At 36.2% G+C, this 26,623-nt stretch overlaps 2 protein-coding genes across 4 annotated transcripts in view; one reads left to right on the plus strand and one right to left on the minus strand.

Annotated features, from left to right (window-relative positions):
- The window catches only part of STAP1 (signal transducing adaptor family member 1), a 29,178-nt gene extending 14,924 nt beyond the window's left edge, over positions 1-14,254 (plus strand). For 2 of the 3 annotated variants that reach the window (XM_043447748.1, XM_043447749.1), the window contains 5 exons: positions 3,421-3,593; positions 5,259-5,387; positions 9,906-9,975; positions 11,265-11,361; positions 12,849-12,898. In XM_043447748.1, the coding sequence (XP_043303683.1) occupies positions 3,421-3,593; positions 5,259-5,387; positions 9,906-9,975; positions 11,265-11,361; positions 12,849-12,883 (504 nt within the window). In that variant the 3' untranslated portion in view covers positions 12,884-12,898. Of the gene's footprint in view, positions 1-1,307; positions 1,365-3,420; positions 3,594-5,258; positions 5,388-9,905; positions 9,976-11,264; positions 11,362-12,848 lie in introns of all 3 variants that reach the window. The other variant, XM_043447747.1, reaches the window with a different exon arrangement.
- A 7,256-nt stretch (positions 14,255-21,510) lies between these two features.
- The window catches only part of UBA6 (ubiquitin like modifier activating enzyme 6), an 81,243-nt gene continuing 76,130 nt past the window's right edge, over positions 21,511-26,623 (minus strand). Inside the window, exons 31-33 of the mRNA XM_043447750.1 lie at positions 25,047-25,134; positions 24,706-24,800; positions 21,511-23,322 (exon numbers count right to left, since the gene is read on the minus strand). Coding sequence (XP_043303685.1) covers positions 23,172-23,322; positions 24,706-24,800; positions 25,047-25,134 — 334 coding nt within the window. The 3' untranslated portion in view covers positions 21,511-23,171. The remainder of the gene's footprint in view (positions 23,323-24,705; positions 24,801-25,046; positions 25,135-26,623) is intronic.

Below are 26,623 nucleotides of genomic sequence, written 5' to 3' on the forward strand. Positions count from 1 at the left end.
CCAGTGAAAGTCAGCCAACAACTACAACATAGAGAATTAACTTGTAATTGAATAAGATGTAGTTGGATTTAATCTTGACAGCGTTGGTCCTTTAGCTTCAGTGTACCAGAAATCACTTGTACTCAGGAAATGTGAGGTCCCATTCCCAAGCCTGGGCCTCTGAATCTGTGTTTTAAGCAAGCTCCCTGGATAATTCTGATGTGGCATTTAGAGTATAACCTTGGAGTCAGATGCCCAGATTTGAACTCTGGTTGTTTTATTTGTTAGTGTATAATTATAGGCAATTTACTTAACCTCTTTATTGCCTTGGTTTCTTCATCTAGAATTAAGTCTTGACTCAGATGTAACTCTCTTACTGAGGCCTACCTGGACCACTTTATTAAAATTGCTGCTGTTTTCCCTCTCCCCTCACCACTAATGGTGTTCCCAATCTCTCTTAATCTTGCTCTACTTTTTATTTTCTTATTTATTTCCACTTGAAGTTAAAACATTTACTCACAATTATGTTTATTATTTATTCCTTACCGGACCCTAAACTCTAAGAGAATAAGGAGTTTTGCTTTATTCTTAGGTGTAAACTAGTATATAAAAGTGCCTAGCACTTAAAAACACTCAATGAGTATCTATTAAATGAATAAATCTGTAAAATGAAATTTTTTAAAAAAGTCATTTTTTTGCACAATTGCCATGATTAAATCAGTTAATATAGGTGAAATGCTTAGAACAGTAGCTGCCACTTAATAATAAGCACTTAATAAATGTTGGCTGTATCAGTAATATTTAGAGCTAAGAATTGGAAGCTTTTAAGGTAACTTACTACTTGGTTGCCTCAAACTTAAAGCCAGTCAGTGTTAAATATCAGTAGGGGGAGTAACTGTGAACTGACAACTGCAGAAATAAGTGTGCTAACACTGACATTTTTTTAAATTAAATAAATATGTGCAATTTTACTTGTTTAATAAGCAAACAGATTAAAGCTATTACTTCTGTCTTCTGACAAAAGAAAATGGTATGGAAATATTTCATAACAAATACACAATAATGGTTCTAAGCAAAAAGGAAATTGAATTATTGCTTAACTGATTTTAAGTGGTTTAAAAAATACTCGACTTTTTAAAACTTTGTGCTTCAATAGAAGACTATGCATTTTGTCAATCTTGCTGGGTTTTGAGGGCTTACATATTTGGGGTCTTATAAAACAGTCTTATGAAATTCTAAAGTTATTCTAAGTTAATAAAAGTATTAATGTTCATAGTTATTCATGTCTTTTCCTCTTCGTCCTTACCTGTTTTTGTCTTCATCTTTAGACAGAGAATACAGAAAGTGGGGAAGAATGGAGAGGCTTCATTCTTACAGTAACAGAGGTAGGAAGGACATTACTTTTGATTGATTCACTCATTCGACAAATATTTACTGACTGAACACTTACTATGAGCCATGATGGCTGAAGGGATTGATGTTGTAGTAATTGAAAAGTACAGATATAAACCTTTACACTTACTCATGAAATTTTTATTTTTAATGGGTGAATGAAAAGGAGAAAATAAGCAAGAAAACAAACAAGAAAATTTAAAATTGTGATAACCATTATGAAGAAAATCAACAGGGCCATGATTCTAGCTGGTGAATAACAGGTGGTCAGGGAGATCTACTTTTCGGTCTTATCCTCTGGACAATCCTTTGTGTACTCTCAGATTCAGAGCTACATGGCATCTTCTAAAATACTTCCAGCTCGTTTTTATTCATTTAATACATACTTATAAAATGCAAAGATGGATTTTATGCATGTGCTGTGCTCAGTCACTCAGCCACATCTGACTTTTTGCAGCCCCGTGGACTGTAGCCCACTAGGCTCCTTTGTCCGTGGAATTTTCCAGGCAAGAATACTAGAGTGGGGTGCCATTTCCTACTCCTGGGGATCTTCCCAATCTAGAGATGGAACCCGTGTCTCTGTTGTCTCCTGCATTGTCAGGCAGATTCTTTACCACTGGGAAGCCCCAGATTTTATGAATAACATAGGCAATATGACAGGGACAGACTAACAAAATGAAAAGTGACCTTTCAACAATTTTTTAGTCTTAAGACAAAGGGAAGCTTATCTGTTCAACTCTGTGGCATCTTATCTGAGACAAACAGTAAGATCTACCTACGAACAGTTATAGTCAGCTATTGCAGCAAGAAAATACCATTATTTTAAATAAATCCACTAAGAACAATACTGTCGTTAGGGCAACTTTAGTAAAGTTTCAGGAACATAGTCTATAGTTGAAAGTGCAGAGATATTGCTTTTGAATTAATTAAACTGGAGTTTGAATCCTGGCTCCTCAATTTTCTAGCTATGTGACCCTGGACTAGTTATTTAATCTTTCTGAGCCTTTTTTTTTTTTCCCTTTAATTTGTAAAATAGGAATAGCAATGTCTGTCTTGTAGCATTGCTGTGAGGATTTGCAATAGCATGATGCTTGGGACATAACAGGCAATTAATAAGGGACAGCCCTTTCATCAGTTTTTCCTCATTTTTTTTTCTGGATTGATATATAAGGGAATGCCTTATTGATTATTATTCAGAAGAATACTCTTAAGATTCATTATATAATATGTAAATAGAAAATGAAGTTCTAGTGTTTTCTTCCCACATTCCAAAGAACTTTCTTATACACCACCTGGAAAGTGTGTACCCTACTCTGGAGCTCAAAATGATAATCAGACACAGCTGATTATTTAGGCTACGTAGTTTCACATAAAGAAAAATATTCTAAAACAAAACAAAACAAAATATTCTTCCATTTAGATTATAACTTCCAAGAGTACATAGCTGGACATAATGAAGTCTAAATCAGGGGTATGAATACAGCTAAGGTGAATATAGATAACTCAATCCAAACACATTTCTAGAAAAGCTATTAGAAACAAGTTATTAAAAAACCTTAGTAGGTAGAGCAGTATCATAATTCTAATGTGAGTGAAAATTCAAAATATAAACACAAATACATCAAAAATACAGATCTCTGATTGCTGATTCTCATTTAACAAATATTTCTCTCAATTCCTTTAGCCATATGGCTGGGGGAACTTATTCCAGGTTACAGCTGGGCACCTTGTAGGTGCTCTGGGACTTCCCTGGCAGTGAGATCCAGTGAGCTCAGAATTAAAAAATGAGAGTTTTGTTGTTACTTGAATCAGCGTGTAGTGCCAGGTACACTTTGTTTTGGACCAGACCAAAAAGAATGTTTCTTGGAAGAAGAAACTAGTTGGTTCAGAGGCAGTTCTAAGACACTAAGATCCTTCATTCATGATCCTCTCCTTCCATCTCTGTTAGGTAACTGAAGCTTCTTAGGACCAGAACAGGCACATCTTTGCTAAAACCAGTTAGTTACTTGGCTGCCTTTCTTGTTTGCCTACTGCTTTAATTGGTTTCAGCTGTCAGTTCCCCTACACGTGTCACTCCTTCCTGGGCAAGTAATTAGACTGCATGAAGTCCTAGAGAAAGAAAAGAAGAGGAGGATTGAGACAGAGCGGACACCGAGCTCATCTCCAGAAAAAGGGAAGCAACCATTTGAAGATTATGAGGATGTACTGAACCCTATGCCAGCGTAAGTGCACCATGAACTCGAGTTTACTTATTAGGTTGGTAAAAGCTTTCTAGTTATCAAGGAGAGCTAGTCATTGGACTCATTAAACCAGGAACAATAACTGTCTTGTGGATATACAGTATATCTCTGAGCTCTTGAGTTCAAGCCACATTTCCTCTTCTATGTTGTATCAACAAAATGCAAAACGGAGACTTGAACTAAGTTTCTTACCACAGGGGAAATCCCCTTCCACCCACACCTTTAGACCAAATAGATACTTTTTTCCAAAGAACAAACCTAAATAAAAATTCTATGTAGAAGGAAGGAAAAGATGTTTTCTCACCATGAAATTCTATGATTGACTGAGTTTCTATCAGGAAATTGGACCAAAGACTCAAGATACCTGAATGAAAAGTTTTCCTCAATGGGTCAATCAGTGACTAGTCTTGAGCTTGTACTTTGAAGAAGACACCATGTGAAATGGGCAAAGTGTTATTGGAGATGAAAAGGCACAGAACATCCTAACATCAGCAACAGTCTACATTAGTTTTTTAACTTCTTATATTGTTAAAAGTGTGACTAAGACGGTGAACTCTGGAGTCTAGGTTTTCTTGTCAATGAAACTTGTCCTGGTACCATCTTTGACATCAGGTTCTGACATGTATTCCATCTGTACTACAACCACTGAAAACTGCTAGCCATTCTCTTAGCTGAAACCAGGATTAATAGGTTAAAAGTCACATAGACTGCTTCTTTTTCTTTTTTTGCTCAAATAATACATGTTTATTAGAGACAAATAAAAAGAAGATTAAACTCACTCCTTGTCCCACCTCTCAGAAATACTTTTTCAATATCTTGGTGTATTGCTTATGAGTTAAATTTTTTTTCTGTTGAAAAACCAGACTTTTCAGTGACTACAATATTTACTATAAGTGCAAAAGAATAAGAATTGCTTTCTAAAAAAAAAAAAGAAGTGCTTTCTACAAAATCTTACACATAAAAATACTACCAATGCCATTAAAAAGCCATATTATACCAAAGGAGTGAATTCAGACAAACGCTTAAGTATGTTATCTAAAAGAGATCATACAACAAACTGTATGTATATATATATTTTTCTTTTTATAACTCTGAATTTTGTATTGGAGTACAGCTGATTAACAGTGTTGTGATAGTTTCAGGTGGATAGCAGAGAGACTCAGCCATACATATACACGTATCCATTTTCCCTCAGACTCCCCTCCCATCCAGGCTGTCCTCAGCAGATATAGCAGTATAGCAGACTTCCTATATATATCTATGTTCTGTATCCCTGAGAAGAAATCACCAAGAATTATTATTTATCTAACAACCTATTATGAACTGAAACTGGAAATATATTGTTATCTTAGACTTTCAAGTGGTAATGGTAAATATATACTGATCAGTAGATAACTCTTCAGGTCTTCATTGTTTAAAAATAAAGGCTTTGGAGGAATGAAGGAAGCAGGGCCTAAGTATTATATCCGCATACTCCCAGTGGCACAGGCTTGTATAAATAGTAATTATATCACATTAACTGTAATAATAAAGCTGGAAATGGTAATAAAAGTTAGTAACCATAGCTCTTAGAGTTCTTTTAGTAGCCTCTTTTCAAGTAATGATCTTCATCAGTTAAAAAAAAATTTTTTTATCTCACCTCTGTAGATGTTTTTACTCGGTGTCCCGGAAAGAAGCAACTGAGATGCTTGAGAAGAACCCTTCCATGGGAAATATGATCCTGAGGCCTGGCAGTGACAGCAGAAATTACTCCATCACCATCCGGCAGGAGATAGAGTATGTTTAATTTTACAATGTATGGAATTGTTAAAAACATGATTATCACTTTAGAAAGCAGTCATACAAGTTCAGATCTGCACCTGCTACGTGTTTCATTGGGGATAAACATGTGAACACAATAGGGAGGGAATGTTATATAAACAATGCTAGTCAAAACTAGTATTTGTAGTAGGGAAGCACAGTGAACAAATTACTTTGGTCCTGGATATAGTTCTGTTATTCATTCGCTCACTCATTTCAACAAATATTTATTGAGCAACTATAAGCCAAGTGATACTCTAGATACTGAGGATACAGCAGTGAACAAAATCCTTGGTTTACGGGATGCCCTAAGTCACAAAGCTGAACCCAGTTCTATGGCGTGGTGGCTCCTGAGCCTGTCTCTTACCTGTGTAGTATCTGATCAAGGCAGTGACTGGATGGAGCCACTCTTAGCTAGGAGCAGACCCTCAGGTTGGGGGTGTGGGAGAAAGCAGAGGCAGGTACCCCGAGGTCCTGGCCCTTCTCCAGCAGTTCATGAACTTGGCATAGAGCTTAGAATTGTTAGCATCGAATCTGAAGCTGAGACTGAAACATTTCAAATCCTAGCTGTGACAAGTCAAACACTCCGTATCTGTCACCTCTCTCCAAATGCACTCCCCACCCCCAACCAGTCCTTGGAAGGTACACACTCTGAGTTACTCTCTCCTTCTCCTTGTATTTGTCCCTCAATTATTACACAGCATTGTTTTCTGTTTTTAAGTTTTATGGAAATGATGTATAATACCCACCAACCTACAGCTTCATGTTTACCCTGAGGACATGCTTTTGGATTAGTCCATATTGTTACTTGGAGATCTTGTCCTCTTGTAGGTCAATATTTAACTCTTCTTTAATGCTCTTCAATAATATTTTATAAATTTTTAATAGGGTACTGTATATATTTTGTTGGATTTTATTCTGAGTCATCTTAAGATTTTCTAAATGAAATTTTAAAAATTTGAATAAAATAATTCTTAATTAGCAAAAAACTTTATCTCACAGATTTTTTAAGAGAGAAATATAATCTAACTATTTGAAAGTTAAATTAGATCACATAAGTGATTGATTTTTTTCTTTCATACTCTTGGTTAGATTGAGTGTTTGATTCACTTACATGTGAACCCTGTGCTGCCATTCTGCATGAAAGGAACAAAATCCTGAGATCTAATGGCTCTTCAAAGACTGTATATTTCCTGTACAATAGTAGCAAGATCTCTTTTAGTGTGGTCTAAATTAGTTCAACTTTCAAATTTGCATTTTCCATATGAGTGAGCTATGAGAAAGAACAGAGTTTTCTGCTGTAAATATGGGTTGTGACCAAATGCAATGAGTTTCTATTCTTAGGATATGGGGTTTAATGTCAGTTTTCATTCATATTATATTTAAGTTACATTTAACCTCATTAGAAAGAGTCTGGCAAAGGAGTTCATATCAAAACTACCTAAGTTTAATTTTAGTAAACATACTTCTAGTTTAAATTCATACAGAAAGTCATGCTTGTATAGCTGATGGTCATAAGAACTTCAACATTTCATAAAACTGATTTTCTCTCCACTCTCAAGAAAAGTTGCTATCTAGAAAGCAAGGAGTAAGGCAGAATGGTCAAAGCAGAGTATTTTAACACAAGAGTCAGTATGTGGTTATTTTGGCTTTGGGAATAGTTTATACTTGATGAACGTGCCTAGGAAAAATTTTAACTGTTTTTGCACAAGTATTCCTTAACAGCCAGATATATCCATGATGTAAAGGATTATTATATGTGTTCTCTAATGTCTCAAAATAGGCCTTTTAGGATGCCTGGATTTAATATCTTTCTTAACAGGTCATCTAATTTTAAAGGATAGCAATTAAAGAGAGCAGTATAAGTTAAGCCTGTTAGATTATAGCATCCAATGCAAAGACTTTGGCAGAAATCTAGACCATTAGGAAGCACCTGTGTTACCCACAAAACCAATTCACTCTCTTGCAGGTTGTAGGAGAAATGTTCTTTCAGCCATGCAAGTTTAGACCCCTGTGTCTGGTAAAACGCTAGCTGAAAAGGACAAGTTGGTTTACAAAGCCATACTTGAAAGTAAAATTATCTCCATCTGTTAATAAATCAACTGTGGGGGGAAAGATTATAGTTCTCAAGAAGAAACAAAAGTCAGTCAGTGGCAACTTATCAGGTGACTCCTCTCTTGACATAAGATATCATCCACCTTCACTCAGCCCAGTGATGTGTGAATTCATAAGACACAAAGCTATTCTTACAACAAGCTTCACAATTTGGTTTTGTTTTCTCAGAATTGTTATGAGTACATGGCAAGTTAGAAGTATAAACTCTTTTGGAAGCCATTAGCAAGAAAGCAATAGAAAACATTTACCCCAAATTCCTCTGCGAAAATTGGGGTCAGAAGCTAAGATTTTACAGCCACACTTAAGGCCACACATTTTTTTTTTTAAAGACAGTTACTTCTTTTATGAGGTTAAAATCAGGACACCTCAGGAGAGCAAATTTAACACTCTAGTTTTTTTCCTTCCTCTCCCTTTATTCCTTTGGAAAAACAAAATATCAAAGCAAAGCACAGGTCTGAAGTGAGTAAAAACTCAAGTGACTTTGGTGGAATTTTTTTCATATCTTATTTTTGGCCTTAGAACTTGGTCTTACTAGTTAAAAGTTCCAAGAGGCTCTTAACTTTTGCTGCTTTTCCTCCCACAACTTTGCCAGGGATGATAATGATGATGGTGATGATGCTATGATGGTTATTATTAGCAACAACAATCACTATCCCAACTTATGGGGTACATTTGTGGGTGTTCTGTTGAGTGTTTGACAAAAACTTCCTTCAAGCACACTAAAAACAGTATTTTCCATGTTTTATCAGTGAAGAAGCTGAGACTGACAGAAACTAAGTTAAAACAATGCATTTAAAAAAGTAGTAAAAAAAAAAAAAGCTATAATTTACTGTTTACATGTGACAGACACTGTATTAAGGATTTTTCAAACATTAATTCAGAACAGCACTGTGAAGAAAGGCATTATCATTTCCACTATATAGATGGAAGAAATGAGGCTCAGAAGAGTTCACACAACTGAACCAGAATTTGAATCTAGATCTTTCTGTTTATAAAGGCCATGCCCTTCAAGCTTTCTATCAGCCTTCCATGAAATAATAATCACTTATTTCATATGAATAAAGGAATTCCAGCTGGAATTGGTGAGAGTTTTCAAAAGTATGATTAAAAAGGTCTTTCATGTAGGAATAAAGGAAAGCCAGAGTCAGACACCCCAGAAGATGGTAGTTGTAGGATCTCCTCTGTTGAGAAGCTTCCTTCACCAGCCTGTGACTGATTCCTCTTGAAGGTTCAGCACTAGGGGATACATTTTTCCCCCCTTAGGAGGGAAGAGGGTTAGGTTTTATCGTATGTTTTTAGAACAAAGCTTTAGAATAAGCCATTGGAAACAACTGTTAGCTGTTTTCCAATGTGATACTCAATTAAGAGAAGATCTGGATATTACAATAGATGAGGGGATAGTTTCTTAGACAGAATTATAGATTAGTTCTAGAGGAATGTGATCTGGAAATGGAGAGAGGAGTGATGTAAAAGAACATGGGAGGCTCTGTAGACAATCTGAGAGATAATTTTGCTTGGGCAGCTTCTGTAAACTGGACAGATGTTGAATTAGTCTGTCTTTCAAGCAAATGGAGGCATAATAAATGCTATTAACTTTTTAACATTAGAGAAGTCTTGGTTCTGACACTACTGCCATATGAATCAAGAGAAACATACTGACTTCTGCTTTCAGTGGAAATTAGTTCTAGCAAACAGCACTGTTATATGTGTTACTAATACTTTAAAATTCAGTTTTATAAATATTTATTCTGTGCCTAATGCTAGAGTACAAAAATTGACTATCCCTTTTAATATAGAGAATATGTATTTTATATGTGTATGCCTACATAGGATTTTATGTTTTCTACTTTAAATTACTAGCATTAAAAAAAATAGTTTCAGCCTGATTTTCAGCTCTTGATTCCTTTTTTCATCTGTTATTCTTCCTCATTAATCCACTCAATGACCCAGGTTTCCTTTATCCCAAGTGTATAAATGGGCTTCCCAGGTGGCGCTAGTGGTAAGAACTCGGCTGCCAATGTAGGAGACATAAAAGATGTGGGTTCAATCCCTAGGTGGAGAAGATCTCCTGGAAGAGGGCATGGCAACCCACTCCAGTATTCTTGCCTGGAGAATCCCATGGATAGAGGAGCTTGGTGGGCTACAGTCCATGGGGTTGCAGTCGGACACGACTGAATCGACTTAGCACACAGAACACTAGTGTATAACCCCCTAAAAAAGACACAGGAAATGGTGAATAAAGCCCCCCACCCCTTTTTGGCCAAACTAGAATCATGGGAACACAGTTTTCTACTGTACAGGTGATACTTTATTCTCACTTTAGTTTGATCTGACCCTGTTGTGTACTCAAATGGAGATGAACTTCTTTTGGTTTTTCAGCCTGCCAAGAATCAAGCACTACAAAATCACGAGTGTAGGGGAAAACTACACTATTGAATTGGAAAAGCCTGTAAGTAGCTATTTCCTTGTTGTTGATTAATTTTCTTCTGCTCCCTCCCAAACACCTAACTTATAAAATTCAAAGTAAGGTGGAAAAGCAGACTCTGCCTAGGAACAAAGTGCTGCAAAACACAGCCATGTTAGGAGGCCCTAAAGGTGGCCCACATCCAGGATGAGAACCCAGATGCAGGAGGCGGCGGAAGAGGCAGTGTAGAAGACCATCTTCTATCAATTCTTGCCACTTCTTTCTTTCTCTAAAAATCTTTTTCGATACAGTTGTCTCAAGGAGAGAAAAATATTCTTTTACCACCTATTTTACATTCTCCAATTAGAAGTATATACTATTCCAATATGCTTATTTCTAATGGGAAAAAAAATCTTTCAGTGTCTGGTCCTTTAATACCTACCATGCAGAAAGTTCAGAAATTCCCCTTTTAAACGTAACAAGTAGTGAAGAATGGATGGTTCTTGTCTTCAACCCCTCTTCTACCCCAACTGACATATAATATTATCACCATTCAATACTATGTTAGGCACAGAACCAAATACTCTACACATATCACCTAATTTAAGTTTGATCACTACTCCAAGTCGGCACCTGCTGTACAGGTGGGAAAACTGATATTTACGCTGGTTTCAGCCCAGAAGAATGAAGTAATGTGGCCTGCAGTCTAGGATGCTGGGGAAACAGAGTATCTCTGATGTTAGGATGCAGTGGTGGGAATCACCCTGTTACAATGAGATATTAAAATACTAAGTTTTCTGACTTCAAAGGGGTCTTTAGTTTCAAGGAGAAGAAACCAATTTTCTTAAGGCTAACTTAAGCAAAAAAAAAAAAAAAATTAAGAATATAGAAAACTCATAGCATGACCAGAAGGCTAGGAAACCTTCAGGGACTAGGAAGCAGTTACTTGTATTAACCATCATCTGATTAGGAATCTGCGTTCTTGTTCTTCTAAAGTTCAAATTTCAGGAGAGGAGCTTTTTGGGCCTAACTTGAGTCACACTCTCATGCAACAACTGGGAAGGATCAGAATATCCAATTATTGGCCACCGAATTGTATACAACAGGAAAGGGGTAACTTCCCAAAAAGGAAGAAGATATGTTTGCATAGGAGAAATGAAATTCATGAATAGGTAAAATCTTGAACATTCAGTAAGCTACGGAAGTGAGGAACTGACATGATTTCCTAGAGGATAGGAAATACATAGTAATCTCCACTAAATTTCATTTGAGCTTTCTCTTACTCTATCATTAACACAGGCAACATTGAGACTTCTTTTCCTTTCTTTATACAGGTAACACTCCCAAATCTTTTCAGTGTCATTGATTATTTTGTGAAGGAGACACGAGGAAATTTACGACCATTTATATATTCAACTGATGAAGCCCTTGGTATGTTCTTCACTTCACTGTTGTATTAAAAAAAAAAGGAAAACAAAGTAACAAAAAACCTATATATGATTTATAATAGCCACCAGGTAGGATTATAGCCTACTATAGTATAGTAGTAATAATATAGTATTAATCCTATAATACTATAGGATTATAGTCTATGGTCTGTTATATCCTGGTGGATAGAGTATAGGCCCACCCTGGAGGGAAAAAACCTGAGGCATGTACTGTAACTACTAGCTTCACTCCATCGTTCTACTCAGCTTTATCAAATAAGTTTGATAAGAAGAAAACCATACAGAGTCATGGAAACCAAACGGAATTTAAAGGTATGGTCTGTCAACAGTGTCAGATGCTTGAGACAGATGAAAATGAATGAAGATTAAGGGGAAACTTGGGATTGGTCATTAGACATAGATGACTTGAGAGAGAAGCCTTATTCCACTGTAAAGGCAGAAGGCAGAGTGCAAGATAACAAGGATTGAGTGGGTGGCGAGGAACTACAGATAAAGACTGTAGTTAGGATTGGCTACAGAATTTGTGGGCCACTTGTTCATAAGTTGTTAACAATTTCAAAACAGTGGTAGCAGACTGTTAAACCAAGCATGGGACCCAATGCCAGTGCACAGTTCACATGACCACAAAGCTGGCCCTGTTTGTAGTCCAGGTTTTGGCAAAGCAGGGCAGGCTGGATATGACAGTTTCTTTCCATCTTTTTAAACAATTCCTGGTACACATGATCACTTGACAAGCTTTAAGCAGCAGAGAAAAAATATCTCCAGCTCATATGGATTCAGTTATCAAAACAAACTCCTGTTCCTACAGATTATTAGGCAAAACAACTTGTTTTGGTTACCTGCATCAGGGCATATCTGGAAAGTCTACTAATTAAAAAGACAGCCAAATTTAAAAGTCCAAGTTTTAAAACATGGGTATGACTCTTGTGATAGCAAATAGCTTTAACAAACTCAGAGTCTGAAGGAACTTTAGAAAATTATCCAGTAGTGTCTCATTCTATATAGGAATCAATACAAAAAACATTTCTAAGATGTGACCACTCAACTTGTTTGCAAATTCCTAATGACAGCTGCCTGATTTTTGAGGCAGCATAGTTCACTTTTGGTTAGCTCTCATTTTAGAGCATTTTTTCTGCCTATTAAGTGTGAAACATTCTCCCTTTAACTTATACATATTAATCCGACTTTTGACTTTAAAATGACACATGGTTTTAAAAAGCCCATCAAATATTTAAAGACTACCACCATGTCCCAGTAACCCTCTGTCCTCTATAAATTATTGGTCCCATTAGCTCTCTCCCCTTATCTTTGACCTTCTCTACCTTGCAATATAACCACAAATGATGAACAGATTATTATAGGTATGATGGCCTAATACATTACCTGGACTCTGTATAAGAAAATACCACCTAGCAGGAATCTCTGGGAATGTGCTATTAATGTGTTTTTCTTTTCTTTTTTTCCCTCCAGAGACGAAAGGATTTCCTGTGACATCTTTAAAATGATTTTTTAAAAGGGGGGGGAGGGTGGGGAAATCCCAACATTTTTTTTTTTCCTCCATGGATGATATTGTGTCAGTTATCTAATGCTATGTAACAAACCACCCCTAAAACATGGTGGTTATATCAACGACCACTTTACTTACTCACGATTCTGCACATCAGCAACTTGGATTCAATTCAGTTGGGCAGTTCTTCTGCTAGTATCTTGATGTCATTTGTAGGAATATAACCAGCTGGTGGCTAGACTGGAGCTGGATGGTCTAAGTTGGCTTCATTCACACATCTGGTGCTGGTGGTCCACTGGGCCTGGCTGAACCATTCTCTTCATGTGGTCTCTAATCCTGAAGAAGGTTAGCTCACGTTCTCTCATGTGAGAACTCAGAGCATTTAAAGAGAGAAGGATAGCTGCATGTCCTTGGGCTAGGAATTCTTAGTGATGAGAATTAAGTATGGCTCTCTTGGAGTGCTCATTATAGGAGAAATTGTGAATTGAATAAATAATTCTGAGTGTGATATATCTTATATACAAGGGATTATTTTTCTTCCTTTAAAAAAATTTATTTAATTTGCATACAATAAAATTAAATTTTTGGTGTACAGTTCTGTGAATTCTGACTACCATCACCACAATCAAGATATAGAAAGTTCCATCACCTCAAAAAATGCCCTATGTTCTTTCTTTTTAGTCAATTCTTCTTCTCAGACACAATCCCTGGCAACTACCCATCTGTTTTCCATTCCTACAGTTCAGCATTTTTCCAGAATGTCATATAAATGGTACCACAGTCCACAATCTTCTAGGACTTATTTCTTTCACTCATTATAATGTCTAGATTCAACCAAGTGTTGTGTATTATAGTTCACTCTGCTTTATTTATATACTATCATTTATATAGAATAGTATATAAATACTGGGGAAAATTTCACTGTAGGGAGGTACCAGTTTGTTTATCCATTAACCAACTTAAACATATGAGGGTCATTTCCAGTTCTGGGCAATTATTAAGCTACATAAATATTTGTACACAGATTTTTGTGTGAACTTAAGTCTTTATTTCACTTTGGAAAAATATCTAGGAATGAAATTACTAGGTCAAATGATACATGTATGTCTAACTTTATAAGAAACTGTAAAACTCTTTTCACAGGTGGTCTTACCTTTATACACCTCTATAATGTCTGAGAGCTCTGGTTGCATCCTTGCCAGCACTTCATCTTATCTTTAAAAAAGTTATTCTAGTAAGTTTGTAGTGGTATCTCTGTGGTTCTAATATGCATTTTCCTAATGATTAATGATGTTGAGTATTTTTTCATGTGCTATTTACCATTCATGTAATCTAACTTGGCAACATACACACTTAATTATTTTGACCATATTTTTATTCGGTTGTTTGCTTGTTTTGAGAACTCTGTTCATATTCTGAATACAAGCCCTTTGTCAGATAAATGATATGCAAATATTTCATTTTGTTTTTCATTCCTTTAAAACCATCTTTTGCAGAGCAGAAGCCCAAATTTGCTTCTGTGGATTGCACTTTTTTGTGTTATACCTGACACATTTTTGCCTAGATCAAAATTACAGACTGTTTTCCTTCCAACTAACCTTGGAAGTTGCACAGTTACATATGTTGCCTTCTGTTGTATTACTTGAGGCAGTCATAAATTCTTGTTTCAAAGTAACTGAAAATATTCTGTCTCTTGATGGTTGGTTGCAAGGTTCTAAGAGAAAAGCATGTGAGTGTGCAAGTATCACTGTGGCCATCTTTGGAAATTATAATCTTCCAAAATGTAAACATGATGATTAACTTTAGTCTGACTTAATCTGAATATGCATGTTGCAATACAGAGTTAATCATTAAAAGATAAAAGTTACTAAATTAGTAAAGAAAAAAATATGTATAGTTCACAAAAAGAAAAACCATATTATTTATATTAAGAAAGAATTTAAGGGAAGAAATTGATTAAATAGATTTTGTGAGAATTAAAAATGTCAGCAATGGACACAACTAAGGGGAAGAGGACAGGATTATTAGAACCTGGAAATCTAGAAGAGATACCCTGAAGAGAGGAAGAAAAAAGGTGGAGCCTGGGTACCAACCACAACTACTGGCAGAAAAGCCATTACTGAGGTGATAAACTGATGACCAGGAACCAAATGGCAATAGTCAAAGTCTCTTCTCCCTTTCTCCAGCTTTCCAGTCTCCTTCTAGTGCCCCCTATTTGTGGAACCTAAGCGAAGCAAGATGATGAAGGACAAATAGGGTTTGCAAAGTTCCAGAATACAAAAGGATACCTAGAATTGAGAGAAACCGTTTAATAATACCTGGCATACACAAAAATTTAAAAAGCAAACAAATTTTAAACAGCAATAGAGAAAAACCATAGAACAAGCTAGACAAAAAATAAATCCCCCCAAAATAAAATGTCAGAAATAAATTAGTCATTATATTAAACATAAGTAGCCCTTAGTGTTCCACTTTAAATACGAAGAACATCAAGTTGGATTATCCACACTTTATACTGGAAATAAACACACTCCTAAAAAACCTAAGAGTTGAAGAGGAACAATCCCTAATGAAAATTTTGAAATAAAGTGGGCTGAGTAATTTGGATTAACATTCTCACTTGAGAATATTTAGGAAAGTTGGACAAAATGTATTTGAAAAAGTTTTGGATATCAGAAAGCCAAGTTAGTGAATAATTATCTGGGAGAAAACAGAAATTCATAAAGGAAATGAATTCTTCATCTGTGAGCACTTGTACCCTGGGAGCTTTTGTAGATTTTTAAAAGGTCACTGAGAAGCCGAGCAAAGCTAAAACATCCAAAGGATTCAAAGGTAGAATGTAGTACCGGCAAAGAGGTGGCGGCTCTGGCTCTGGTAACCCCAGCCCACAATAGCAAGTCTGAAGAGTTTCTGAACTAAGGATTAACAGGAAGTAAGGGTACTAGTACACTCAGCTCAGCTCTGAGTCACATGGATGACTCAGAAAAATCCCAGTTTCTCAGATCACCAGCCCAGGCTGGATGCATGAGACAAGTGCTCGGGCCTGGTGCACTGGGAAGACCCAGAGGAATCGGGTGGACAGGGAGGTGGGAGGGGGGATCAGGATGGGGAATACATGTAACTCCATGGCTGATTCATGTCAATGTATGACAAAACCCACTGAAATGTTGTGAAGTAATTAGCCTCTAACTAATAAAAAAAATAAAAATAGAAAAAAAGAAAAAAAAGAAAAATCCCAGTTTCTGAAATTGTGTCAAAAAGATCCTGAATTACTGGTGCCTAAAAAAGTGCTTACCAGAGCATATGAAAAGTCTTAAGGAAGATGAACATATCATGTTAGGAATCAAACTGCAGTTGATCTTTGAACAACATGGGAATTAGGCACCAACCCACTGCACAGTTGAAAATCTGCCTATGAGTTTAGAGTCTGTCCTCTGTAACTGAGGTTCCATTTCCATGGATCGTAAGATACTGCAGTATGTATTTAGTGGAGGCACTAAACAGTCTCTTGATGGGGGTGAAAGAGGAAAGTGAAAAAGCTGGCTTAAAAGTCAACATTCAAAAAACTAAGATCATAGCACCCAGTTCCATCACTTCATGGCAAATAGATGGGGAAAAAGTGGAAATGGTGAAAAATTTTATTTTCTTGGGACCAAAATCACTGCGGACAGTGACTGCAGTCATGAAATTAAAAGAAGTTTGCTCCTTGGAAGAAAAGCTATGAAAAACCTAGACAGTGTATTAAAAGGCAGAGACAAAAAAAAAAAAAAAAAGGCAGAGACATCACCTTGCCAATAAAGATCCGTATAGTCAAAGATATGGCTTTTCCAGTAGTCATGTATGGATGTGAGAGGGGGACCATAAAGAAGGCTGAGTGCTGAAGAATTGATGCTTTCGAATTGTGGTGCTGGATAAGACTCTTGAGAGCCCCTTGGACAGCAAGGAGATCAAATCAGTCAATCCTAAAGGAAATCAACCCTAAGTATTCATTGGAAGGACTGATGCTGAAGCTTCAACACTTTGGCCACCTGATGTGATGAGCTGACTCATTGGAAAAGACTGATGCTGGGAAAGATTGAGGGCAGGTGGAGCTGGGGCAACAGAGGATGAGTTAGTTGGAAGGCATCACCGACTCAATGGATCCAAGTCTGAGCAAACTCCGGGAGTCGGTGAAGGACAGGGAAGCCTGGTATGCTGCAGTCTGCATGCTGAGTTGCTTCAGTTGTGTCCAACTCTGTGCAACACTATGGACTCAGCCCACCAGACTCCTCTGTCCATGGGATTCTTCAAGCAAGAATAATGGAGTGGGTTGCCATGCCCTTCTCCAGGGGATCTTCCCGACCCAGGGATTGAACCTGGGTTTCCTGCATTGTAGGCGGATTCTTGACCACCTAAGCCACTGGAGAAGCCCATGCTGCAGTCTATGCAGCACCAAGACATGACTTAGCAACTGAACAACAAGATATATTTAGTGAAAAAATCTGCATGTAAGTGGGCCCATTCAGTTCAAAATTGTGTTGTTCAAGTTTGTCTACAAGCAGGTCTTCAAATATAATATTGGCATAAAGGTAAAGATAACCATACATACAAGAACACAAGATAATGAGAATTAGCAGAAACAAACATAGAGCACCCAGGAGAGCTTCAGACTTGGGAATTATTAAACACAGACTATTAAATAATAATGCTTTTCATGTCCAGTTAGATGAAAGATATAAAATTTCAGCAGGACAATTAGAAACTGTGATGTGCTAGGTTTGCATATTTGAAATTAGAAATTTGAGAACTAAAAATACAAAGGGCTAAAAATAAGCAATATGCATTACAAAACATAAGTCAGGAAGATTTGTTCCGCCAAGTATCAAAAGTAATAGCTATAGTGATGAAAACAGTATACCAGCACAGGGATAGAAAATGAATAAAAAATACAGTAAGATATGTATACATATACGGATATGACACATGACTTTGCTGGCACTGCAGAAAAGAACAGACTTCAGTAAATGGTGATGAGGTACTTCCTAGGATATAGAAAAGTAATTCCTCGTGCATTAAAAATTTAAAGTATGGAAGTCAAAATGAAAGCTTTAGAAGATAATATAAAGGAGTATCTTTTGACTTTGTGGCTTCAGAGAACAGTTTTTAAAAATTCACAAAAAACTAGCCTTAAACAAAAAATTTGATACTTTTCAGTAAATAACCATTAAAAAATTCTTTGTATCAAAGAACATCATAGAGGGAAAGGCAAGCCAGAGTGGGAAAAAATATTTGCAGTTACATAGCCAACTAAGAGATGGGAATTCCAGACCACCTGACCTGCCTTTTGAGAAATCTGTGTGCAGGAAGCAACAGTTAGAGCTGGACATGGAACAACAGATTGGTTCCAAATAGGGAAAGAAGTACATCAAGGCTGTATATTGTCACCCTGCTTATTTAACTTACATGCAGACTACATCATAAGAAACACTGGGCTGGATGAAGCACAAGCTGGAATCAAGATTGCTGGGAGAAATATCAATAATCTCAGATATGCAGATGACACCACCCTTATGGCAGAAAGTGAAGAACTAAAGAGCCTCCTGATGAAGGTGAAAGAGGAGAGTGAAAAAGTTGGCTTAAAGCTCAACATTCAGAAAACTAAGATCATGGTATCTTGTCCCATCACTTCATGGCAAATAGATGGGGAAACAGGCAGACTTTATTTTTGGGGGCTCCAAAAATCACTGCAGATGGTGCCTGCAGCCATGAAATTAAAAGATGCTTCCTCCTTGGAAAAAAATATGGCCAACCTAGACAGCATATTAAAAAGCAGAGACATTACTTTGCCAACAATGGTCCATCTAGTCAAGGCTATGGTTTTTCCAGTGGTCATGTATGGATGTGAGAGTTGGACTATCAAGAAAGCTGAGCACTGAATTGATGCTTTTGAACTGTGGTGTTGGAGAAGACTTCTGAGTCTCTTGAACTGCAAGGAGATCCAACCAGTCCATCCTAAATGAGATCAGTCCTGAGTGTTCATTGGAAGGACTGATGTTGAAGCTGAAACACCAATACTTTGGCCACCTGACGTGAAGAACTGATTCACTGGAAAAGACCTTGATGCTGGGAAAAATTGAAGGCGGGAGAAGGGGATGACAGAGGATGAGATGGCTGGATGGCATCAATCACTCAATGGGACATGAGTTTTGGTAATCTCTGGGAGTTGGTGATGGACAGGGAGGCCTGGCGTGCTGCAGTCCGTGGGGTTGCCAAGAGTCGGACACAACTGAGTGACTGAAGTGAACTAAGCCAACTAAGAACAGGATTTATAATGCTCTTTAATAAATCAAAGAAGAAAAAATCTGCCAACACAAGCAAAAAAATGGGCAAAAGAATTTAAGTCACTTCATAAAAAAGAAAGATTGGCCAGCAAACATATAAAAATGTACTTAATTTCATGAGTAACTAGGGAAATGCAGAGTAAAACTTCAATGAGATATAACTGCACATCCAAAAGATTGGCAAAATTAAAAAAAAAAAACCTGTTAACACCAGAGTTGAGCAAAGTGGAAAAGCACGACATCTCTGTTGCTCAGGGAAAACTTTGTTTTAATCTCATAAAATTTAAGATGCAAATATCCAATGATCAAGGACCATTCCTAGGCATATATAGCTTAGTTGCACTAGGTGAAGGGATAGGCTACCCACTCCAATATTCTTGGGCTTCCCTAGTGGCTCAGATGATAAAGAATCTGCCCACAAGGCAGGAGATCTGGGTTCGAACCCTGGGCTGGGAAGATACCCTAGAGAAGGGAATGGCTATCCACTCCAGTATTCTTGCCTGGGTAATTCCATGGACAGAGGAGCCTGGCGGGCTACAGTCCATGGGGTCGCAAAGAGTTGGACATCACCGAGAGACTTTCACACATAAAATAATGTTCACTGTGCAACTATGATCCTCCTTCCCCCAAAACCCACTGTCCACAGTCAACAGAATGAATAAAGTGTTACATTAATGCAAAGGTAAATTATACATCAATGATGATGAACGAAGTTGTTACAAGCAACAACATGGATGAATCCTATGTTGGATGAAAGAAGAATCCCATCTTGAAGGAAAATATAGTATAATTCTATTTACATAAAATTAAAAAACCATCAAAAGTAAACAGTATTGTTTAGGTACAAACATAGGAGTTAACATTGCAAATAAAAACAAAGACACAGTTATCACAAAAGGTGGAACAGTGCTAATTGCTAGAGGGTACTGTGTGGGGAAGCTGGCTGTGACTGGGAAGGGACTATCAGGGGAGTTTCTGGGCTGCTGTCCATGTTGTATTGATTTGAGAGCTTGTTATACAACTAGTTACTTTAAAATTATTCCCAAAATTGTGTTTTTGTATTTTATGTACTCTTTTGAATATGTATATACACATAAATGTGTATATACACGAATACATATATATTTCTTAAATAAAGAAAGCTAAGACATGGCAAGAGAAACAAATTATTGACTGGTTTCTTACGGGGACACCCAAGACTGCAACTTCCTGATTTATGTTTTGAATTTGTTAGAAGTAAAATAGTTAAAGCACTACCTAATGACTGTATCTATCTGCTATCACTTCATGGCAAATAGATGGGAAACAGTGGAAACAGTGGCTGACTTTATTTTTCTGGGCTCCAAAATCACTGCAGATGGTGACTGCAGCCTTGAAATTAAAAGACGCTTACTCCTTGGGAGGAAAGTTATGATCAACCTAGACAGCATATTAAAAAGCAGAGACATTACTTTGCCAACAAAGGTCTGTCTAATCAAGCTATGGTAGGCTACAGTTCACCGGGTCGCAAAGAGTTGGACACGACTGAGCGACTTCACTTTCACTATAAATTAGTAACCTACTGCTCTGAACTCTAAAAAGTAATGAATGGGCTTTAGAAATCCCCAACCAACAGTCTGGGATTTACCAGATCTTCCCCCTCAATTGTTTTAAGAGAATTTCCAGGAGCCAAAAGCACTTGGAAGTAATGTCCCTCCACATCCAGTGAGTGCTATATCTCCCTGACTGCATACCTTGAAAACTAGGAAACACCAAAGCAATACTACTCACAAAATGAATAGTAAAACTGGAATCTCCAGAGTCAACTTCAGAACAGGATTTACAAAGATAATGTCAAATTTCTTGATTTATTTTTAATAAGTAAAAAATCACTCAGTGGTACTGTACAAAATCAAATCATTAATTTTTGCACCTGGTATTTCAATCACCAGCACAGTGATCTCATGGTACAGAAATAAAACAGAAATAAAATTCATGCTGGCTTTCCAGTTTAGCAGAACTAAATAGAAGAAATAAATGGCAATCCTTTTACCCATAGGGGAAAAAAAAAGCAATGACAACATGGTTTCACATTTAATCATAAAATGAACTTAATCTTTGTTGATTCTGTTTATATCTGCTAAAGCACTGATCTCCAGAAATAAGAATTGATAGCCTGGTTCTGTTCTAAATTTACTTCTGAAGAGATGTAGAGATTTATATAGAATATAAGTAAGATATAAGATCATAGTTGAGAATTATTGAATGGCTACCAAGAAAGTATCAGTTGCTGTCATAGAGTACAAAACAAAAAAGTGGAACAGACTTCTTATAGGAAAGTTCTTTTATTACTGCTAGCCTCTAATGTTCCAAGCCACAGAGCTTTGATATTCCTGAATTCAATTTTAAATAATATTAATTTTAAGCACTGTGTTTGCAATATACATGAAGTGAGAGGGAAGGATATGATGAACCAAAATTAATTGCTTATTTCAAAGGTAGTCAGTTCCTTTAGACTCATCCTGTCCACTTATCTTTGCCTCCAATGCAGATTACCCTTTAATCATACAAACTCAACCTCTATTCCCAAATATATTTTCCCAATTGGATGATGCTTTTACAAAAGAATGAAACAATACACCTGGTTGACTAAACTATATACAGGTGGAATAAAAGGAAAGTTAAGGAGGGAATAGAAAAAGATATCAAATTGGATTAATACTGATGTGAATCTAGTTTTTAATTTATCAAAGTACTTATTAATGGTCTGAACAGAAAAACAGAGGAAAAGCAGCTAGAAAGAAATGACATTCTGTGGTTATGAAATGCCAATTGCTTTAGGACGCATGATAGCATTTGAAGTAAAAGAAACACTTGCTGTTTTCACTGAGTTTACAGTGTTGAGTATACTTTGTTATTTTAATGAAAGCATTTCTATGAATACCTGCAATAGCTCCTAGCAGAAAACAGAAAGTTTCTATCAATAAAGATCTAAAAAAATAAATTTTTATCTTTGTCAACTCCCTTTCTGGGAGTGTAATTAAATAATACATTTCCCTTTAAAATAAAAAAATTTTTTTCTGTCCATTTGTTCGCTGGAAGAAAAAAAAAAATCAAGACTCAACTAGTGATAATTTTTTAATTTCTACTCTTCACCTACTTCTAAGGACACTCCATTTACAAAACCTTTTAGTCTTATATACTATGACAGTTAGGTTTAGAGTTCCAAATAAATAAAATAGCCACATTAGAAGGCATATTGATGAATCAAATGACCAACCGTATTTATCTGCTCACATTCGTGGATTCTCTAAGAGGGCTGTCAAGAGTTCACACAGTATTGTTAACAGTTAGTTCCGGTTAACACCTGTCATCATGACTTGCGACACTGATGTCGACAACAAAGATCCTGATTTTGGAGAGACAGTGATATAGCAAACTCTGGTAAAATGAGCGAGGTAACATTTGTACAGTTCTAAATGGCTACTCTTTATCCACTGCTACTATCCCCCACTCCACTGATGTTAAATTCAAAGCCTCATCTTGAGAGGGGCAGGGAGCCAAATACTATTTGAAAGAAAAATGGGCCTCAAATACTAAACAACCACAACAATTCATAAAATGAGATTAAACGTTTTGGATAATTACATTTGTAACTTTCAATTTCTTGATGTTTTATCTCTTCTAGTCTTGGATATGTAATTTTTCCTTCGTTTCATCCAAAGAAGTTAATACACAGTTTTTTGGTAAGCATTATAAAATGGCATTCCAGTTCAAAGTTGCTTGTGATCACATCCACATATGAAGCACTACACGAGTGTATATACTGTGCTTCAAAATGCTTTACAATTCTTCACTGTACTTTCTTTTTTTACTGATGGTTCCCTTAAATTAAGGCTTTATCAAAGAGAAATCCATAGCATTTTGAGCTGACTTTTTTAGTTTCTGAATTGAGTGCATTCTTTCCAAAATCAAGTAGTCTTAAATTTAAGACAACTTCTGCTCATCAGTGTCATGGCTAAAGTAGTATCTTACTGGAGGTCCAGGTAAATCTTCGTCTCCATCAGTATCTGGAGCAAATGACACAGTAAGATCCACATATTTCTTTTCAGCAGAAGGCTTCACAAGTTTATGCATTCTAAGGAAAATAAGCAAGAAGAAATAATTTGGTAAAGTCTGTAAAATGAAAGAGCGATTCAAAGATTATGTTGTCCAAAGAATCTGATCTTGTTTAAATTTACTTTAAAATGTAGCAATTCATCTCCTTTCGTATAATTAAGGAAATGAATGATTTACCTAACAATTTTTACCTCTGTTGGTAATGATAAAGAATACGGAACATTTATTAAAAAACACCCCCCCCCAAAAACCTCATACCAAAAAACCCCACAATGTAAGCAATGCTTTTAAAAAATGAATATATAGATGGGAAGTATAGATTCCTGTTCTTGTGAATGAAGCTTATATTATTAGTGGGGGGAGATGATAATAGAGTGACTATTAGTGACAAATGTTATGAGAAAGGGAACAAGTCAAGCAGAATAAAGGGGATTAGGAGTGCTAGGCTGGGAGAGTGGACAGGATATAGTATTAGATGGGGTTCAGAGGGGCCTCTTTAGGAAGTGCAAAGACCAGAGGTGAGAGTTAGTCAAATGGCCATCTCAGAAAGAGTTGTAAGCAAAGGGAAATACCAGAGCAAAGGTCCCATGCTGGAGAATGGAATGTTCAAGGAAAAGTAAGGAGTTAACTGTAACTGGAATATTGTGAGCAAGGACAGAGAAGTATGAAAGGAACTCAGAGGAGTAAGTGGGAACCAGATACTTTAGGGCCGTGCAGACCACTGAAAAGACTGGCTGATTTTGCTCCCTCTCTTCCTTTTTATCTCTGCTTAAATGTCAGCTTATCAAATCAAAATATGACAGGCAGAGAGATTACCAAGATTATCCAACATACCAATATACTGTATCAATTTAACACACCTTCATTCTGCTTTATTTTTCCATAGCACTTACCACCATCTGATATTCATGTCTAATAGTTATGCAAATTCCTCAAGAAGGGTAGGGACTTTGCTTCACTGGCTGTATCCCTAATGCTCACAAAAGTACCTGGGATATAGCAGGTACTCTTTGAAAAAATGTGTTGAATAAATGAATGACAATAACAATTGGCATTTTTTTTTAATACTTCAGTCTCACCAGCCTAATCCTCACTGCTTGCATATAAGAGGTGGATCTGCTTTTACTTAGTATATTGATCAAATCAGGTTTCTAAGCTCATTAGTTTCAAAGCTGACTCAGAACTACAATAAACTCACAAGAATATTGTAATCCTATAAATCTTACTTGGAAGGTAGCCTATGGAACTTAGTATATTCACTGTCTTTATTTCTGTCATTAGATAAGAATAAATCATATATTTTAATCTGAACTACAATAATCTCTATACTTAATTTTCTAGTGTACATCCAACTTACATTTCAATTTCTGAGAATCTCTTGCATACAATGTTTTATACTTACGTTAACTTCAATCTTTTTGCATGACCAGGCACTATAGGAACATAGAGCATTTTGACTCCTTGTACCACCATTGTTGGCTCAATTCCATACTTCTCCTAAAAATGAATACCGAAAAGAGTACAATCAAAGCTCCATCGAAATAGAAATGGTATGTGACAATGTTTTACAACCAGTAGTAAGAGAGCAAATTAAAAAAAAAAATAAATAAATAAATAAAAAGAGAGAGAGCAAATTTCTGATAAATAATATTTACAAAAAGCTCTAAGAGACATGACTGAACATTAATGAGATCATGTATGAAAACTAACAGACTCAAAGCAACTAATGAATAATTGTCTCACTTTAACTGCATTTATGAAATCCAAGAGGGTGAAATCTTCTTTTCCATGTATAGTCCATCTGTCCCAAATTGTAAATGATATTCCATTTCTGTTGTAGAAAAATATTTAGAACAAAAACATTTACATTTTCTTCCCTTGAGTAATAATAAAAACCCCCCAGAAATCCACTATTTGTAATTTAACTAGATATTAATGTGGGAGTATAAAAAAGGAAAATATAACTTAAAATATTCCAAAATTTTACTTCCCCAGTACACTACACAGGTAACCATTTTTATCAGAACCTTATTATCTTTCCAATGTCTCATTATAAACCAGTATGTCTTAGCAAGAGAGTTTGGTTTCTCAATAGCTGCATGAGTTTCATTTCACTGTGTGGATGTTTCAGTCTCCTATCATCGAACACTTGGGTTGTTCTAATCTTTGGCTATGATAAACAATGCCAGAATGAACATCCTATACATATATCATTTGAGATGAGTGAAACCGTTTATGCAAGTTTGAACCATAGTGCTGTATATGTTTTAATATGGGTTATATTATTTTATATTCTCACCAATAATGTACGAGAGTAAAGCTTTCTCACACTCTTGCCAAGATGGCAATTTTCAAATTTTTTGCTGTTACCAGTTTAAACTGTAAAAAATGAAAGTCCCAGGGAATTGTTCTGCTTTGTCATACAGCTTTCGGAACTAGATGCTTATTCTTATTATCCATTAGTCAGACACTAGGGGTGGCTTCTAATTCATCTGAGTTAGGCAGACATAGAGGAAACCGTAAGAAAGTAGAATGCTGAACAGTGTGGCAGATTAACAGTGTGCTGACTACACTATGGCTAGTTTAGTCGGCAGTGCTTCACGCCAGATGCATAAGAATGAAACTGGACTCCTATCTTCACCATACACAAAAATTATCTCGATTATCAGAATGAATTGAACACCTGAATTAAGACCTAAAACCATAAAATTCCTAGAAGAAACCTTAGGTGGTAAGCTCCTTGACACTAGGTTTTGGTGATGATTTTTTAGATTTGACAGCAAAAGTAAAGGCAATAAAATAAAAAATAAACAAGTGGGACTGTATCAAACTCAAAATCTGCACAGGGGGAAAAAAATCAACAAAATGAAAACGTAACCTACTAAATGGGAGAAGATATTTGCAAATCATATATCTGATAAGGATTTAATACACAAAATATATAACAACCTCAGACAACTCAACAGCAAAAAATGCATACAATCCAATAACAAAATGGGCAAATGACCTGAACAATTTTCCAGAGCAAACATACAGATGACCAATAGGTAGATAAAAGGATGCTCATTATTACTATCAGAGAAATACAAATCAAAGCCATGCTGAGGTATCATCAGACACCTGTTAGGATGGTTATCATCAAAAAAAAAAAAAAAAGGTAACAAATGCTGGCAAGGATGTGAAGCAATTCAACCTCTTGTACATTTCTAGTGGGAATGTAAAATGATACAGCCACTATGGAATGCAGATTTAGGTTCTTCAAATAAAATAAAAACAGAACTACCATGTGATCTAGGAAATTCACTTCTGGGTATTTATCC

This window comes from Cervus canadensis, chromosome 26 (genome assembly GCF_019320065.1).
Source record: "Cervus canadensis isolate Bull #8, Minnesota chromosome 26, ASM1932006v1, whole genome shotgun sequence".
NCBI classification, from domain to species: domain Eukaryota; kingdom Metazoa; phylum Chordata; class Mammalia; order Artiodactyla; family Cervidae; genus Cervus; species Cervus canadensis.